We start from the raw sequence: 16,855 nt of genomic DNA, 5'->3' as shown, positions 1-16,855 counted from the left end.
AGTGAAATGGTATCACGATTTTTTCAATTACTTAGAATCCCAAAAGAAGGCCGAAGAAGTCTGTCAGATGTACTATATGCAGCTACGCTCTGGCCTTAAAATAGAAAAAAAGGTCTGTTACTTTAGGAAAGAAACCACCAGAAGGCATTCATCAACAGGTAAGGAGAAACTATGCATTTCCTGATAATTTTTCAACATAATGATGGGCATTGATTTGCCTTCACTTATCACATCAAGATACATAATTTCTTTCCTCATCCAAATTCCTTCTGGAAAAGAGTAAGGATGAGGAACTATTTTTTAGTCATTTTCAGAAGGTCATATAAAGTTTTTCGTGTGGAAGAAATGGTTATATCATGTTAAGTAAAAACAGAGGATACAAAATTATAAATATATTTTATAATATTTTTAAATGTTTTTTCTTTCATTTAATGAAAGTAAACTAAAATGTTAATAGTGGTTGCCTTTGGGGTGTTGAGACCATGAGTGACTAGTTTTCTTCTTCCTGGACTCCAGTGAGTGTGCCCTATTGGAATATAAGTATGTAGAAAGTATTGATTCCTTCAGACCATAGCATGACCAAAGCCCTGGGGTCAGTCATGACTGTGAGCAAGCAGCTTTGCCTGGAAGTCCTCAAAGCGGTGATGGGTAGGGGTCGGCACTGAGTGCAGACTGACAGTCCACTCCTATCCCCACCCCTGTCCTGCAGCTGAGAAGCGTGAAGAGCATCTGGCATTAGCTACCTATGAGCAGCTGAAACACTTTCAACGGTCTGTGAACCAGGACTTCACCTTGGGTAAAACGGGGGTCCAGAAATACGCTACACCAACTGGCCATCCAACTATCAAAGGTAAGATTGGTCACAGGAGTGTGTGAGGGTGAGAAGGGAGGTAGGACATGGGACCCTTGCAAGTGCTGGTCCAAGCAGCAGCCCCAACTCTACAATTTCATGTATGTCAGAAACTTCTGTCCTTTTTAAGTGATATCCAAAGTTGTGCAGGGTATCTGCTCTAACAGTACTTGTGCATTCTATAGTCAGAGCTATATTATTATTTTGAAATGCTTGCTATGGATTGGAATTTCAGCTACATAATTCCTGAGAAAAATATATTATCCTTTTGGGGAAAAAAAAAAAAACACATTAACTCTCCATATTTCAACATTTTGACAATGAAAGAAAAGGAAGAGCTATTATATTTTCAAATACAATTTCAACTCAAAAATTTTAAATAATTATTGATTGTTTTGAATTATATCACACACATGCAAGTAAATTCAATATTTAAAGTTACTAATGTTTTATATATTATTTTCTTTAGCATAATTCTACACTATAAATAAAATATAATGATTTTTTTCCTCTAAGGCCTATATATGTAGTCTCTAAATCTGATCCAGTTTACCCCAACATGCTGCAGAAATATCATTTTCTGTGTGTGCTGATATATTAAAAAAATTAAGAGTACAGATTTAAGTGTTGCAGTTTTTTAGCCAGAAGACAAAATGAGGCTCACACTTGCATCCTCCAGGACTGCTGAAAGTCTCCAAGTAACTCCATCTTTACAGATGGGTATTCACTTATCCATGTCTATCAAAATACAGTTCCCTGTTGCCCACAGTTTCCTAAATCATGTGAAATTAAGAAGCAGAGTTTTCTTCAGGCAATGTTTATCACTTTTCCAGTTTCTTTCTCCCCATCAAACCCTCCCCTAAGCACACTAATATGGCCTCCCATGGCCTTCACACAGTAGGCTAGCATCTTTGATCTCCTTCATGCAGGAGGTTAGCATCTTATCATCCCATAATGTAGTTCAACCTTTGAGCTATGTTAAGTTTGTGCCTGAGACTTTCATCTATGCAATGGTGATAGACAAAGTACAGCTCAAATTGCAAAGACAAACCAAAAAAAACACAACACATTTAGAAGGTTTCTTAATTTCAAAAAAATTTTTCATGGAAACAAGTTTTTTAATTCTTAATGACAAGATTTTTACTTGTTACAGAACATTCTGCTTCCCTGAGTACATACAACGATCAGTTCATTACTTTTGTTTTTGAGGATGGAAGCTATGAGATCTATGTTGATGACTTGATAGGAGACCAAGAGAAAGGTAGACTATTTCCTTTTGTCTATAATGATATAATGATGACTAGTAAAGTAAAAATTAATAAATTTAACAAACTGTAAACAATAGATTAACTCAGATATGGCTAATAGATTTCATGCTATGTGCTAACTCCAAAACACTGGCAATAGATGCTTGAATATCACTGTATTGGGGAGGATTCAGAAGCTTATTCAGGGTTCATCAAGGAAGAATGATGATATTGAGAAGTCGTATCTGCTGTGAAATACGGAAGGAAGTACCACACATATTTACTGTCATTAAATTATTGATATCTACTAGGTCTTTCCAGTTTTCTCAATACCACTAGAGTGTAATTCTAGCAAAAGAGTATACCAATGCTATGAACAACATTTTAAATATTTTAATACCAACATTGTTGGAGAAATCCTCAGAGCATATTTATACATTTTTAAGACCGTTCTCAAAGCCACAAAAGTTTTGCCTTCACTGATACATAATAAAAGGATATTTTCTGATGTTTTATATATATATATATATATATATATATATATGTTGAAACTGAAATCATTTGATAAAATTGTATCTCACTAAAGGGATTTTATGCATTCTCTTTCAGACAAGGTGTTACTCCGTTACTATGATTCCCAATTTCCCTCAAGTGAAACAGGTAATTTGGGAGGCTGGGTAGCTCTGGGCTTGGCTTGAATTCTTAAATTTAAGGTAAAGACAAATCCAAACAGGTTCCATGGGAATGGAAGGTGTCTCAGAAGGTTCTCTCTTACCCAATTCATGGTAAAAATATTGGATTTTAGATTTTAAAAGGACTTATTCCATCTCATCCATTTTGCAGTTTAATAATTAGGACAAATTGGCTGCATTTAACAGAGATTCATAATAACAGTGTCTTAAGTTACACAAAATTTTATTTCTGTTTTAGCTAGGGCATAATGGCAGTTCAACAGGTTGCCCAGGGACTGAACTCCTTTCATCTTTGTGGCTCTGTAGCATCCACATGATTCAAGATTCCTTGACACCATGAAATATCTTATCAGAAGGACAAAGGAAGACAAACTATGAGTTTCATTTCCTTTAAGAACACAACCTGGAAGTTGTACCTGACACTTACATTCACCTTATGTTGGTCAGAACTAAGGCATATTGCTACATAAGGCAGACTTGGAAACATTCTATTATTACACAAAAGAGGAGTTAGATATTGGGCGACAACTATCAGTGGCTTTCTATGCAGACAGGGAAGCTGACACTGAGAGCAATACCCATTAGAGTCTCAATTCTACTATTATAAAGCATATAAGAAAACTAACCTCTCTCCTAAGGGGACTTAGAATTACACCTTACTGTCCAATGACTCTTTAGTTTTATCTGGGTACAAATATTTCTAATAGATGTGTTGGTGAATGAAGTAGTCATTTTACATCTTGGACTCTTTTCCTGGGTGTTAAAGTCATTTAAATTAAAATGAGTTACAATTCTTAACTTTATAATTTTTGTTTTTTAATTGCAAGATGGTGGTGGTAATCATCGGAAGTTAATGGTAAACCTGAGCCCCACAAAAGACAAAGACTTCTTGCTGCATGCAAACAGTAAGGAGCACTCTGTGGAGGTAACAGAAACATACACCTAATTCTCATGATTGACTCTACTCATCTGTGCAGATTTGGGGGTTTGGGGTACTTTGAAGAAGTTTTGTTTGTAATATTGTAAATAAAACAAAATCAGTTACAATTAATACCTTGTTTCTGAAATAGGGAAGGGAGTAAAATTGGCAGTAAAATTGGGAGTAAAATTCCTACTGAAAGTCTGGTCTCTGCCAGCAGTGCAGCATTACCTGGGAGCTTTTTAGAAATGTAGACTTTCAGACTCCCTCACAACTGAATCAAAATGAGCATTTTAACAAATCTCCAGGAGACTCATAGGTACTCCTGGGTACATACGTACTCATAGGTACATAGACTCATTAAAGTTTGAGAAGCACTGCTGAATAGAATGATATAAAATCCTTTCTATTTGGTTGTAGGAACTACTATTTTCTTCCAGGCAGTATTTCCTTGTAAAATATCATTATCTTGGGCAATTGAAAAGTAATTTTATAGTCTGAAACTGCTAAAGGGGTGGGTTCATAAACATTTCCATGTGCCAAGATATAGAGATAGCATAACAACCTACATTCTAATCATAGGATTCACTGCACTGTCTTCCTCAGTTAGTAAATAGAACTGTTATATTGGTCATGATAAGTGAACAATGAAAAGAAACAGAGGAAAGCAATAGAATGGAAAAGACTAGAAATCTCTTCAAGAAAATTAGAGATACCGAGGGAACATTTCAGGCAAAGATGGGCACAATAAAGGACAGAAAAGGTATGGGCCTAACAGAAGCAGAAGATACTAAGAAGAGGCGGCAAGAATACATAGAAGAATTGTACAAAAAAAGGTCTTAATGACCTAGATAACCACAATGGCATGATCACTCACCTAGAGCCAGACATCCTGGAGTATGAAGTCAAGCAGGCCTTAGGAAGCATCACTACAAACATAGCCAGTGGAGGTGATGGGATTCCAGCAGAACTATTTAAAATCCTAAAAGATGATGCCATTAAAGTGCTGCACTCAATATGCCAGCAAATTCGGAAAACTCAGCAGTGGCCACAGGACTGGAAAAGGTCAGTTTTCATTCCAATCCCAAAGAAGGGCCCTGACAAAAATGTTCAAACTATTGCACAATTGTGCTTGTTTCACATGCTAGCAAGGTAATGCTCAAAATCCTTCAAGCTAGGCTTCAATAATATGTGAACTGAGAACTTGAAGATGTACAAGCTGAATTTAGAAAAGGCAGAGGAATCAGAGATCAAATGGCCAAGATCTGTTAGATCACAGAAAAAGCAAGGGGATGCCAGGAAAATATCATCTTTTGCCTTCATTGACTAGGCTGAAGCCTTTGACTCTGTGGATCACAACAAACTGTGGAGTATTCTTAAAGAGATGGGAATACCAGATCACCTTACCTGCCTCCTGAGAAACCTGTATGCAGGTCAAGAAACAACAGTTAGAACCAGCTGTGGAACAACAGACTGGTTCAAACTAAGGAAAGGAGTATATCAAGGCTGTATATTGTCACCCTGCTTATTTAACTTATATGCAGGGTACATCATGTGAAATGCTGGGCTGGATGAAGCACAAGATGGAATCAAGATTGCCAGGAGAAATATCAATAACCTCAGACATGCAGATGACACCACCCTAATGGCAGAAAGCAAAGAGGAACTAAAGAGCCTCTTGAGGAAGGTTAAAGAGAAGAGTGAAAAAGCTGGCTTAAAACTCAACATTCAAAAAAAACTAAGATCATGGTATTGGTCCCATGACTTCATGGCAAATAGATGTGGATAAAATGAAAACAGTGACAGACTTATCTTCTTGGGCTCCAAAATCACTGTAGATGGTGACTGCAGCCATGAAATTAAAAGACATTTGTGCCTTGGAAGAAAAGCTATCATAAATCCAGATAGTCTGTTAAAAAAACAGAGCCATCACTTTGCCTACAAGAGTCCATATAGCCAAAGCTAAGGCCTTTCCATTAGTCATGTACAGATGGGAGAGTTGGACCATAAAGAAGGCTGAGCACCAAAGAATTGATACTTTCAAACCGTGGTGCTGGAGAAAACTCTTGAGAGTTCCTTGGACAGCAAGGAGATCAAATCAGTCAATCTTAAAGGATATCAACTCTGAATATTCATTGGAAGAATTGATGCTGAAACTTAAGTTCTAATACTTTGGTCATCTGATTTGAAGAGCCAATACCCTGGGAAACACTGATGCTGGAAAAGATTGAGGGCAAGAGAAGAAGGGGACAACAGAGAATAAAATGGATGGTATCACTGACTCAATGGACATGAGCCTGAGCAAACTCAGGGAGATAGTGAAGGACAGGGAAGCCTGGCGTGCTGCAGTTCATGAAATCACAGAAAGTTGGACACGACTTGGTGACTGAACAACAACAGCAGTATAGCCATGCAAGGTACTAATGTAAACTCTGGATGCATCTCCCTTAACAATACATTTCTAAGTTTATATAACAGTGTTTGGCATATATATAACTACTCAACAATATAAGCTGACTCATACCTAATGAGCTTTAATATATATACCAAGTTTTGTGCTAAAGGTTAAATACTGTCTTATTTAATTCTCACAGTAACTCTCTTATGAAGTCATTGTATTGGTCAGGTACACTGTGTAACGAACCACTTAATAACTTAAAATAATACTCATTTATATCACTCACATATCTATGGGTAAGTTAGGGGTTGAACTAGAAAACTGGCTGCAATAAAAACTTGAGACTTGAAATGTAAAGCAAAGTGTCTAGTTCTCAGAAATACCACATGGCAAAAAAAGAAGTATGAATCCAGAACTACTGCATCAAGATCCACTCATTCTAAGCCATTATGTCTCTCAAAATATACTATCAGTGAATCAAATCAAATTCCCCTACTTGGGCCCTCTGCTCACTTCCTCCCCACTCTCTATCCCCTATCCAGTAAGCAGGCTTGCTAGAAATATCAAGTTATGAATAATTATTCTCTTTTAGTTTCCAACACAGGGATGTAAAGTTGACTCTGAACTTCCCACTCACATATTGGTTACTTTCTCTCTTGTTTTCCTCAGCTACAAAAATGTGAAAACCAGTTACCAGAACAAGCCTTCTTTGTCCTTCATGAGAAGTCCTCCCAGTGTGTTTCGTTTGAATGTAAGAGCAATCCTGGAGTGTTTCTAGGAGTAAAGGATAACCACCTAGCTCTAATTAAAAGAGGGGAACACCCTGAAGATTCAAATACACAGAATATCACATTTAAGCTCTCAAACTTAATGTGATGGAAAGCTGCAGATCTTGGGTTGAGTAGCCCAAATAGCTACCACTGGAGAAAATATGAGATATAAAGAGACAGATAACACGAAGGCAAATGGAATGTTTAGTATGGTGTGGAATGTTTTCCTTATTATGTACAAAAAATTTTTGTAATCCTTCAGTTCTGTTTTTCATTTCCCTCTGTATATCTCTCTGTATATTCTACTGCATATTCAATACAAATATTGGAATATTTAATAGCATACTGGTAAAGAGACTTGCCAACATTCTGAAGTATACACCTGACCTTTACTTTTTTCCTACTTGCAATCCAGAAAGAACTTAGTATTTAGAGTGAGACCTCTGGGGAGAAGCAAAGGGCCTTATCCCTAGTCTTGCTTTAGACAAAGATCAATTTTAAAGAACTACATAGGGACATCATTTTCCATGGTTCTAAATAATAGCCTCAAACACTTAGAGGCACTAATAAAAAGACAACTGGAAGCTACACAGATTGACCATTTCACAACCAGAATAAAACATCAAGATTATTTATAAATACTCAAAACTTCAGATGCCTAAATGGCTAAGCAGGTAATATGAATATGTGAAAAGGCAAGAACAATTTTAAAATTAAGAAAATTAAACCTAGTATTTAAAATTGAATAATTCCATCTCTCATTTTTAAAATTTCGATTTTTAAAGATTGTGTTAACTTTAAGCAAGGCATTCTTACATTAGAAAGTAAAATAAATTTTATTTCAGACATAAAACTGAAATTATTAGGAATATCTAACAAACTGGAATTACTTTTTGATGCATTGAGCCACAACATATGTTCAGGCATCCAAGTACCATGGACTGCCCGTACTATGGAGGGGCCAGAAGTCCTCTAACCTACTAGAGCTTATATGGGACATAGGATTAATATTACAATTTCAATAACTGGCTATCCCTCATATGTTCTTCTGACCCTGACTTTCAGGAACCTATGACTTTTGATATATTCATCACCTTAAACAAAATTTTTTCTAATCCTTTCTTCTCACATGTGCAAGTCTTTTTATCATCTGATTTCCCAATGACACCGCTTACTATGGAATATTCATGTGACTTGTTCCTTCCTCATTTCTTTTGACCAACGGTGTCCTTTTGTATTCCCTGACCTCACTTCTATATCACCTGATCTCTCATGCCAATATGTTTATTCTGCTTTTTCTACCTGATGCTGTAGAATTTTACATAAACCTATTGGTGGCAATATTTTTCATTAAACATCTTTGTGTTTTATTGTTACTAAGGTACTAAAGCTTATAGTCAATCATATAACAACATTTCTCAACTACTAAATAAGTTTTGCTTATTTTAAAACCTTAGCAATTTCTACTGTAATTTTTCATAGGTGTAACACTGACAATAAATGATAAACATAATGACAAAATACTTACAAAATAAGACTTTTTCTGAAAGTGTAGGCTTTTTAAGTTGTTGAGATATATTGACTATAACTGCTGGTGTAATGTAAAAGAGACTGAGAATTACTATATGAGGGCAAAATCTTATAGAACAATATATCTTTGTTTCATTAGTTTGTCAATAATTTAACTATAGAAACAACAATAAAAACAGAATCTAAATCATTTCCTCTGAAAAACACTAAATGTTGATGATGTGTATCTGTATAATATACTTAAAATGACTATTATTAAGTAACCAAATATATCCATTACATTGTTCATATTTTTAAATAAACTGTGTTTTTCAAAAGTATGTGAGACCATAGTGATTTTATCATAAAATGATTATACGGAGTGAAGTAAGCCAGAAAGATAAACACCAATACAGTATACTAATGCATATATATGGAATATTGTGAAATTCTTAAATGAAAGTACACATACCTTAATCCATCAATGTTAGTAAGTGGAGGAAGTTATTTGTCTCATATTTTTGGTGATTCAAAATTAAGTAAAATTTTCCAGAGAAGAGATTGTGTCTTTTTCATCTATGCGCTCCCAGTGCCCATCATGGTGGCCAGCACAAAGTAGGTATTCAGTGACTTAAACCCAGATCAAACAGCCAACACGTACTTGCACTATAATTTTAACCTAAGACTTCCAACCTGGTTTTCTTATTTTACATGTTTAATTTCCCTTTAAAAAACACTTTCTGCCATCACTATAGTCAGTGTTATTTGATTAAAATATTCAAATGTATGGTGGTTTTTGTCACTTAGATGCCTGTGTTTTGATAGTGGATAAAGACAATGCCAAAGAATGCTCAGACTACCACACAATTGCTCTCATCTCACACGATAGTAAAGTAATGCTCAAAATTCTCCAAGCCAGACTTCAACAGTATGTGAACCATGAACTTCCAGATGTTCAAGCTGGTTTTAGAAAAGGCAGACATCAATTGCCAACATCCACTGGATCATCGAAAATGTAAGAGAGTTCCAGAAAAGCATCTATTTCTGCTTTATTGACTATGCCAAAGCCTTTGACTGTGTGGATCACCAGAAACTATGAAAAATTCTTAAAGAGATGGGAATACCAGACCACCTAACCTGCCTCTTGAGAAACCTGTATGTAGGTCAGGAAGCAACAGTTAGAACTGGACATAGAACAACATACTGGTTCCAAATTGGGAAAGGAGTCCATCAAGGCTGTATATTGTCACCCTGCTTATTTAACTTATATGCAGAGTACCTCATGAGAAACACTGGGCTGGATGAAACACAAGCTAGAATCAAGATTGCTGTGAGAAATATCAATAACCTCAGATATGCAGATGACACCACCCTTACGGCAGAAAGTGAAAAGAACTAACGAGCCTCTTGGTGAAAGTGAAAGAGGAGAGTGAAAAGTTGGCTTAAAACTAACATTCAAAAAACTAAGATCATGGCATCCGGTCCCATCACTTCATGGCAAATAGATGGGGATACAGTGGAAACAGTGACAGACTTTATTTTGGGGGGCTCCAAAATCACTGCAGATGGTGATTGCAGCCATAAAATTGAAAGACACATACTTTTTCTCCTTGGAAGAAGAGTTATGACCAACCTAGACAGCTTATTATAAAAGCAGAGACATTTCTTTGCCAACAAAGATCTGTCTAGTCAAGGCTATGGTTTTTCCAGTAGTCATGTATGGATGTGAGAGTTGGACTATAAAGAAAGCTGAGCACTGAAGAATTGATGCTTTTGAACTGTGGTGTTGGAGAAGACTCTTGAGAGTCCCTTGGACTGCAAGGACATCCAACTAGTCCATCCTAAAGGAAATCAGTCCTGAATGTTCATTGGAAGGACTGACGCTGAAGCTGAAATTCGAATATTTTGGCCACCTAATGTGAAGAGCTGACTCATTTGAAAAGACCCGATGCTGGGAAAGATTGAAGGCGGGAGGCGAAGGGGACGACAGGATGAGATGGTTGGATGGCATCACTGACTCAATGGACATGAGTTTGAGTAGGTTCCGGGAGTTGGTGATGGACAGGGAGGCCTGGCGTGCTGCAGTCCACTGGGTCGCAAAGAGTTGGACATGACTGAGCAACTGAATTGTACTGAACTGAAGAAGGCAAAAGAACTGTGTTCCAAAAACTATAAGATGCTGATGAAATAAAGAAGACACAAACAGATGGAAAGATATACCAATTTCTTGTACTGGAAGAATATTTTATAATTATATATTTGTTATATTTTACAATATAAACAAATATCAAATCATTATATAGCATATTTAGAATGAATATAATGTTATGTCAATTGTATCTTATTTAAAACAGACTACAGTAGATTAAACTCGTTGCAACAGTAACCATCTGTCATGTAAGTGCCTTTGTTCCTAGAAAGAATTAAGTTACTTGATACTGATGATTTAACACAACTCCATCACCAGTTCGGAACCACTTCACAGATCCTCAGTAATTTATCTTTTCGGCTTAAAGTTTGAAACTCATACACATTTAACATTTAGCGTTAGTCACCTTTGTTTTTTCATACTAAACTTTAACAGGTGTTGGCTCACTTTGGCCAAACCTGCTATTTTTCTAAGGAATGCCAAGATACATCTTAATACATGATTCCAAACATCAATGAAGCCAATCAGTATCCAAGGAAAATTTTTACAGAAGCGTATTTTTTTCTGCTATAGTTTGACCCTACAGACTAAAGATCCATATGGCATAAGAAGGACCTATATCTCATAACATTTACAAGGGCAAAGACTATCCCTTTAAGGATGCTGATAGAGGTACACTGCTTTATCCATGGATGAGATCCTTTGAGCCACTACCTAAGAGATATTAAATAAGACCCTTAAAGATAAGCATTTTGAAAACAAATTCTGAATAGACATTGGATTTTCAATATAAAGTTGACAATCAAACTATGCCCCAAACTCCCTCTAAGTGATGTTTCATAGGTCTTTTCATACAGACAATACAAACCTTCTAAGGCAGATGAGAGCCAATTCTATCTTCTAAAAATGGCTATCACAATATTTCTCAACCTGCATGCTCTTCTTATAAAGTATCATTGACATTTCTCTCATGAAGAGGTAGGATCTTTCTCCTCTCCCCTTGAGCCTGGGCAGACCTCCATGACTGCCTGGACAAAGAGAACATAGCAGAATGCTATGTGATTTCCAAGGCTAGATTGTTAAAACATCAGGCAAGTCTGCCTTGCTCTCTTGGCATGCTTGCACTTGGAGCCCAGCTACTATACTGTGAGGAAGTTAAGCAGCCATATGGAGAAGACAGGTATGGGTGTTTTAGCCTACAACCATAGCTGAAGTCCTAGTCAGCAGCCAGCATCAATGCCACACATGAGTAAATGAGCCCTCAGATAATGCCACCTCCAAAAATCAAGTCAACCCTAGCCTTCAAGTCACCTCTATATAGATTACAGGATTCCTCAACAATTCCACAGATTTTTTAGCAGATTTTTGGGAAAAAAGAAATGATTGCTGCATAAGCCATTACGTTTGAATGGCTTTTAGACAGCAATAGATAACTAAAACATTCCCCTATTTTAAATTTAAGAAACAAAAACAAAAAAATGAGGCACAGAGAGTTGCATGACTTGTCTAAGATCATACTCATAGTAAGGGGTTAAACTGGAATTTGAAGCCAGCCTGTGAGTTCTGAACAACTGTGTAGTACCGCCTCTCACACTTCCAGCATCATCACTGGAAAACCAACCTAAAGCTTATGTATGACTCTTCGAGGCTGGGAAGTATACTCAGTTTGCTGATCCAATCTCTTTTCCTTAAACTGACTGTTGAGACTTTCATCTTGTTCTCTTTTTCTTAATGTGAGTTTTCAAAGAAGTTGACTTTCTGCCCAAATTTGTCATCCTACTAATGGTGGTCCCCAACTGGAAACAAATTTGTCACCTCTTAAACTTTTCAAATAGGCATTTATTATGTATGTTCCACATACAAAACATAAGTTACACAAATTTCATAACTATTTTAAATTTTCTATCACTCATCATAAAAAAATAGGCTAAGTAAATCATTTGATTTGTATATATTACAAATATTATGTATTAGTTTTTGTATATTACAAAGCAGTTTACTTAAAAACTGTGCCCTTTAAAAGATCAATTTAATTTTTAAAAATTCCAATGCTATCACTGATATCTAAGGAGCATTGTTTATGCTTTAGGGAGATGTGAGTCACAAAAGTACTTGAGAAGGAAGAAAGTGCACTTGAGAAGGAAGAAAGTGAGACAGCAAGAGAAAAGGGGAGAGCAGAAGGAAGAGGAAATGCCCAATCACTTTATTTCTCACAGCTGTCATTTCTGCAGCTGTTCTGTTTCTCTTGAGGTACAGTAGCCATAACAACTCCTGAGGTGTGGCTTTTGGAGTAGTACATTGATTTCTAGGACTCAGCCAAGGCCATTCTTGACTGCAGCAGACTGAGGGTGGACTAACCAGGGAAAAGTCCAGTCTCTGGGTGTCAGTTGACAACTCTGAGTCTATCATCTCAGAAGCAGACTCTGAAATCTTTTTTTCCCAAAAGGATCCTTCTAGGATCATATTTATAATGTTAACCCTAATACCAGCCACCACTCCTCACACTCAAATTATATTCTATAATAAAATTCAATCTACCAGTAAGCATAAAGTGAGCATCAATGTGAGAAAAGCCCACTTCCAGCCCCTGAAAAGTACAGAAGAGCAGGAGGAAGATAGAAAAGTCACCCTCCAAATGATTATAACGATAATGGCCATGGATACAGAACATAATAACAAATGACATCAGCAGGCAAGCCCTGTACTGTTATGAAGACAGACTCATAATTCTTTTAAACCACTGATTTCATCATATCACTCACATGATTCTATCCTACTCAGAGTTTTGGTAATCTGAAACTCTGTGACTATAAGTCTTAGGAAAAGGTATAGGGTCCTGAGGACAGGCTAGATTGAGAATGGCCAAAATTTATATGACCACCTTAGGGCTTATGATGAGCTGTTATGGAGGAGGGCAACCAGAAGTCAGATCCAAGGAAATAACACCATACATCATGCTGTTGATGAAAGGTTGTAGACAAGGAAACAAATCTCAGGGACTGCAGGAGAAAGGTCAGTCACAGAGTGTGTGATGACTGAGGCAGATGATCCAGGATCGAGGGGATAGATGGCAGGATCTATTTTTATATGGCACCAGATTCACGGTACTAGGAAGGAATGACAGATCAAAAAGGCCACACAGACAGATCTGGATATCCTCTGTTCAAAATCTCTGCTGCTTTGCTGGCACAGCAGATGCAGAGACAGAGAGTCACAGGACTTCAGACTATACTTCAAAGCCATAGTAACCAAAATACCAGGGTATGGGCACAAAACCAGACACATAGGTCAATGGAACAGAATAAGGAATCCAGAAATAAATCCATGCACCTATGGTCAATCTATGACAAAGGAGGCAAGAAAATACAATGAAGAAAAGACAGTTTATTCAACAAGTGATTCTGGGAAAACCCACATGTAAAACAATAAGATCAGAACAGCCCCTCACAATGGATACGAAAAGAAACTCAAAATGGTTTAAAGACCTAAACGTAGGACCTGAAACCATAAAACTCCTAGAAGAGAACAGAGGCAGAAAAACTCTTTGACAAAAATCACTGCAGTATTTTCTTGGGTCAGTCTCATAAGGCAAAAGAAACAGAAGCAAAAATAAACAAGTGGGACACAATTAAACTTAAAAGCTTTTGCGCAGCAAAGGAAACCATCAACAAAACAGAAAGACAACCTACTGAATGGGAGAAGATATTTGCAACATGACCAATAAGAGGTTAATATCCGAAATATATCAACAGCTCATACAACTCAGTATCAAAAAAATAAACAGCCTAATTAAAAATAGAAGACTTGAATAGACATTTTTCCAAAGGCGACATACAAATGGCCAACAGGCACATGAAAAAATGCTCAATATCACTAATCATCAGAGAAATGTAAATCAAAAATGCAATGAGGTATCACTTCACACCTGTCCAAAAGGCTGTCATCAGAAACTCTATGAATAGGACCTTCCCTGGTGGTGCAGTGGACCAGTAGTTGTGATGCACAGGCCTACCTATGCAGGGGATACAGGTTCAATCTCTGGTCTGGGAAGATTCCACATTCTGTGGAGCAACTTAGCCCATACATCATAACTATTGAGCCCACGCTCTAGGACCTGCAAGCCATAACTACTGAGTCTGCATGCCCTAGAGCACACACGCCACCACTATTGAGCCCATATGCTGCAACTACTGAAGTCCATGCCCCTGCTCTGCAACAAGAGAAGCCACTGCAATGAGAGACCTGTGCACTGCAAGTAAGAGTGGCCTCTGCTCCAGGCAACTAGAGAAAGTCTGCACAAAGCAATGAAGACCCAGTGCTGCCAAAAATAAGTGAATACATAAATTAATTTTTTTGAAAGACCTTTAAAAGGAGAAGGGCTACAAATAACAAAGGTTGGCAAAGATGTGGAAAAAAGAGAACCCTTGGACACTGTTGGAGGGAATGTAAATTGGTGCAATCACTATGAAAAAACAGTATAGACACTTCTTAAAAACTAAAAATAGAACTATAATCCAGGAACTCCTCCCCTGGAGATATATATATATATATGGAAAAAATTAAAAACTGATTAAAAAATATCAGTTCAGTTCAGTCGCTCAGTCATGTCCGACTCTTTGCGACCCCATGAACTGTAGCACACCAGGCCTCCCTGTCCATTACCAACTCCTAGAGTCCACCCAAATCCATGTCCATTGAGTCGGTGATGCCATCCAACCATCTCATCCTCTGTTGTCCCCTTCTCCTCCTGCCCTCAATCTTTCCAAGCATCAGGGTCTTTTCAAATGAGTCAGCTCTTCGCATCAGGTGTACCCTAATGTTCATAGCAGCACTGTTCACAATGGTCAAGACATGGAAGTAACGCAAGTGCCCATTGGCAGATGATTAGATTAAGAATATGTAATAGATATAGATAGATATTGGATTATATAATTATATACAATAGAATATTACTCAGCCATAAAAAAGAATGAAATATTGCCATTTGCAGGAACATAGATAGACCAGAGAATATATGCTTAGTGGAATAAGTCAGTGAAAGACAAATAACTATGATCTCATTTATTCAAGGAATCTAAAAACTAATATGAATAAATAAATGAATGTATATGCAAAACAGAAACAGATTCACAGATACAGAAAACAGATGTGTAGTTTCCAAAGGGCAGAGGGAAGTGGGGAGGAATAAATTAAAGATATGCGAGTAACAGATACAAACTACTACATATTATTTAGGTAAGCAACAGAATACACTGTATATTGATAGTACATGGAATTATACCAATTATCTTATAATAGCCTATAATGGAATATAATCTGCAAAAATACTAGATCATTTTCTGTATGCCTGAAACTAACACAATTTTATAAATCAATTACACTTCAATTTTTAAAAAGGAAACTTCTATTTGATTCTTCTCTATTTATACCATGATGCCTCTCTCCTGCAGTCTCCTTATTGCTCCTCTACCTGAAACACTAATTCCTACAAGTCTATTTTTTCACACCTGATATATCTTCTTGATTCTTTGCTATCAATGTCTTTCCCATGCTTCCTTCAAAATCCAGTTGTCTCCATCATCTTATTATCCTTTCAAGACTTATGGATGACTGACTGTGGTGACAAAGTTGATTGTATTCTGCCTAGCACTGTATGTATGCATGATTTATCTTCCATAAAGGAGTGTAATACCATGAAGACATGTGTTTTTTTTTTTTCTTTTGATCTTCTTGCTAGGACACACAGTGATCTATAACTAGGACAAGTTAACTTTATTCTGTTCTTATTTGTGTCTTCATTCCAGGATTATAGCAAACTTTTGTCAGAACACATCTTTCAGAGAATATGCCAAACTTTGTCCTATGTAATTCTCTTCTCAAACATCTATTAATCACTTTGGCAACAAAGATCCATATAGTCAAACCTACAGTTTTTCCAGTAGACATGTACGAAAGTGAAAGTTGGACCATGAAGAAGGCTGAGCACTGAAGAATTGATGCTTTTGAACTGTGGTGCTGGAGAACACGCTTGAGAGTCCCTTGGACTGCAAGATAAAACCAGTCAATCCTAGAGGAAATCAACCATGAGTAATCATTGGAAGGACTGATGCTGAAGCTCCAATACTTTGGCCACCTGATTCAAAGAGCCAACTCAGTAGAGAAGACCCTGATGCTAGCAAAGATTGAGGGCAAAAAGAGAAGTGGGTGACAGAGGATGAGATGATTGGATGGCATCATCAACTCAATGGATATGAGCCTGAGCTAACTCCGGGAGATAGTGAAGGACAGGGAAGCCTGGTGTGCTGCAGCCCATGGTGTCAC

General features: G+C 37.0%; 1 protein-coding gene across 3 annotated transcripts in view; it reads left to right on the top strand.

The window, feature by feature from the left end:
* The window catches only part of IL33 (interleukin 33), a 59,411-nt gene extending 50,685 nt beyond the window's left edge, over window positions 1–8,726 (top strand). For all 3 annotated transcript variants that reach the window (XM_061132408.1, XM_061132411.1, XM_061132410.1), the window contains exons 3-8: window positions 36–158; window positions 710–850; window positions 2,004–2,111; window positions 2,707–2,757; window positions 3,617–3,714; window positions 6,776–8,726. In XM_061132408.1, coding sequence (XP_060988391.1) covers window positions 36–158; window positions 710–850; window positions 2,004–2,111; window positions 2,707–2,757; window positions 3,617–3,714; window positions 6,776–6,982 — 728 coding nt within the window. In that variant the 3' untranslated portion in view covers window positions 6,983–8,726. The remainder of the gene's footprint in view (window positions 1–35; window positions 159–709; window positions 851–2,003; window positions 2,112–2,706; window positions 2,758–3,616; window positions 3,715–6,775) is intronic.
* Window positions 8,727–16,855: the final 8,129 nt, after the last annotated feature.

Source organism: Dama dama, chromosome 29 (assembly GCF_033118175.1).
Source record: "Dama dama isolate Ldn47 chromosome 29, ASM3311817v1, whole genome shotgun sequence".
Classification (NCBI taxonomy): domain Eukaryota; kingdom Metazoa; phylum Chordata; class Mammalia; order Artiodactyla; family Cervidae; genus Dama; species Dama dama.
The sequence above is the reverse complement of the archived record's forward strand: the minus strand, read 5'-3'. Positions and strand labels throughout refer to the sequence as shown.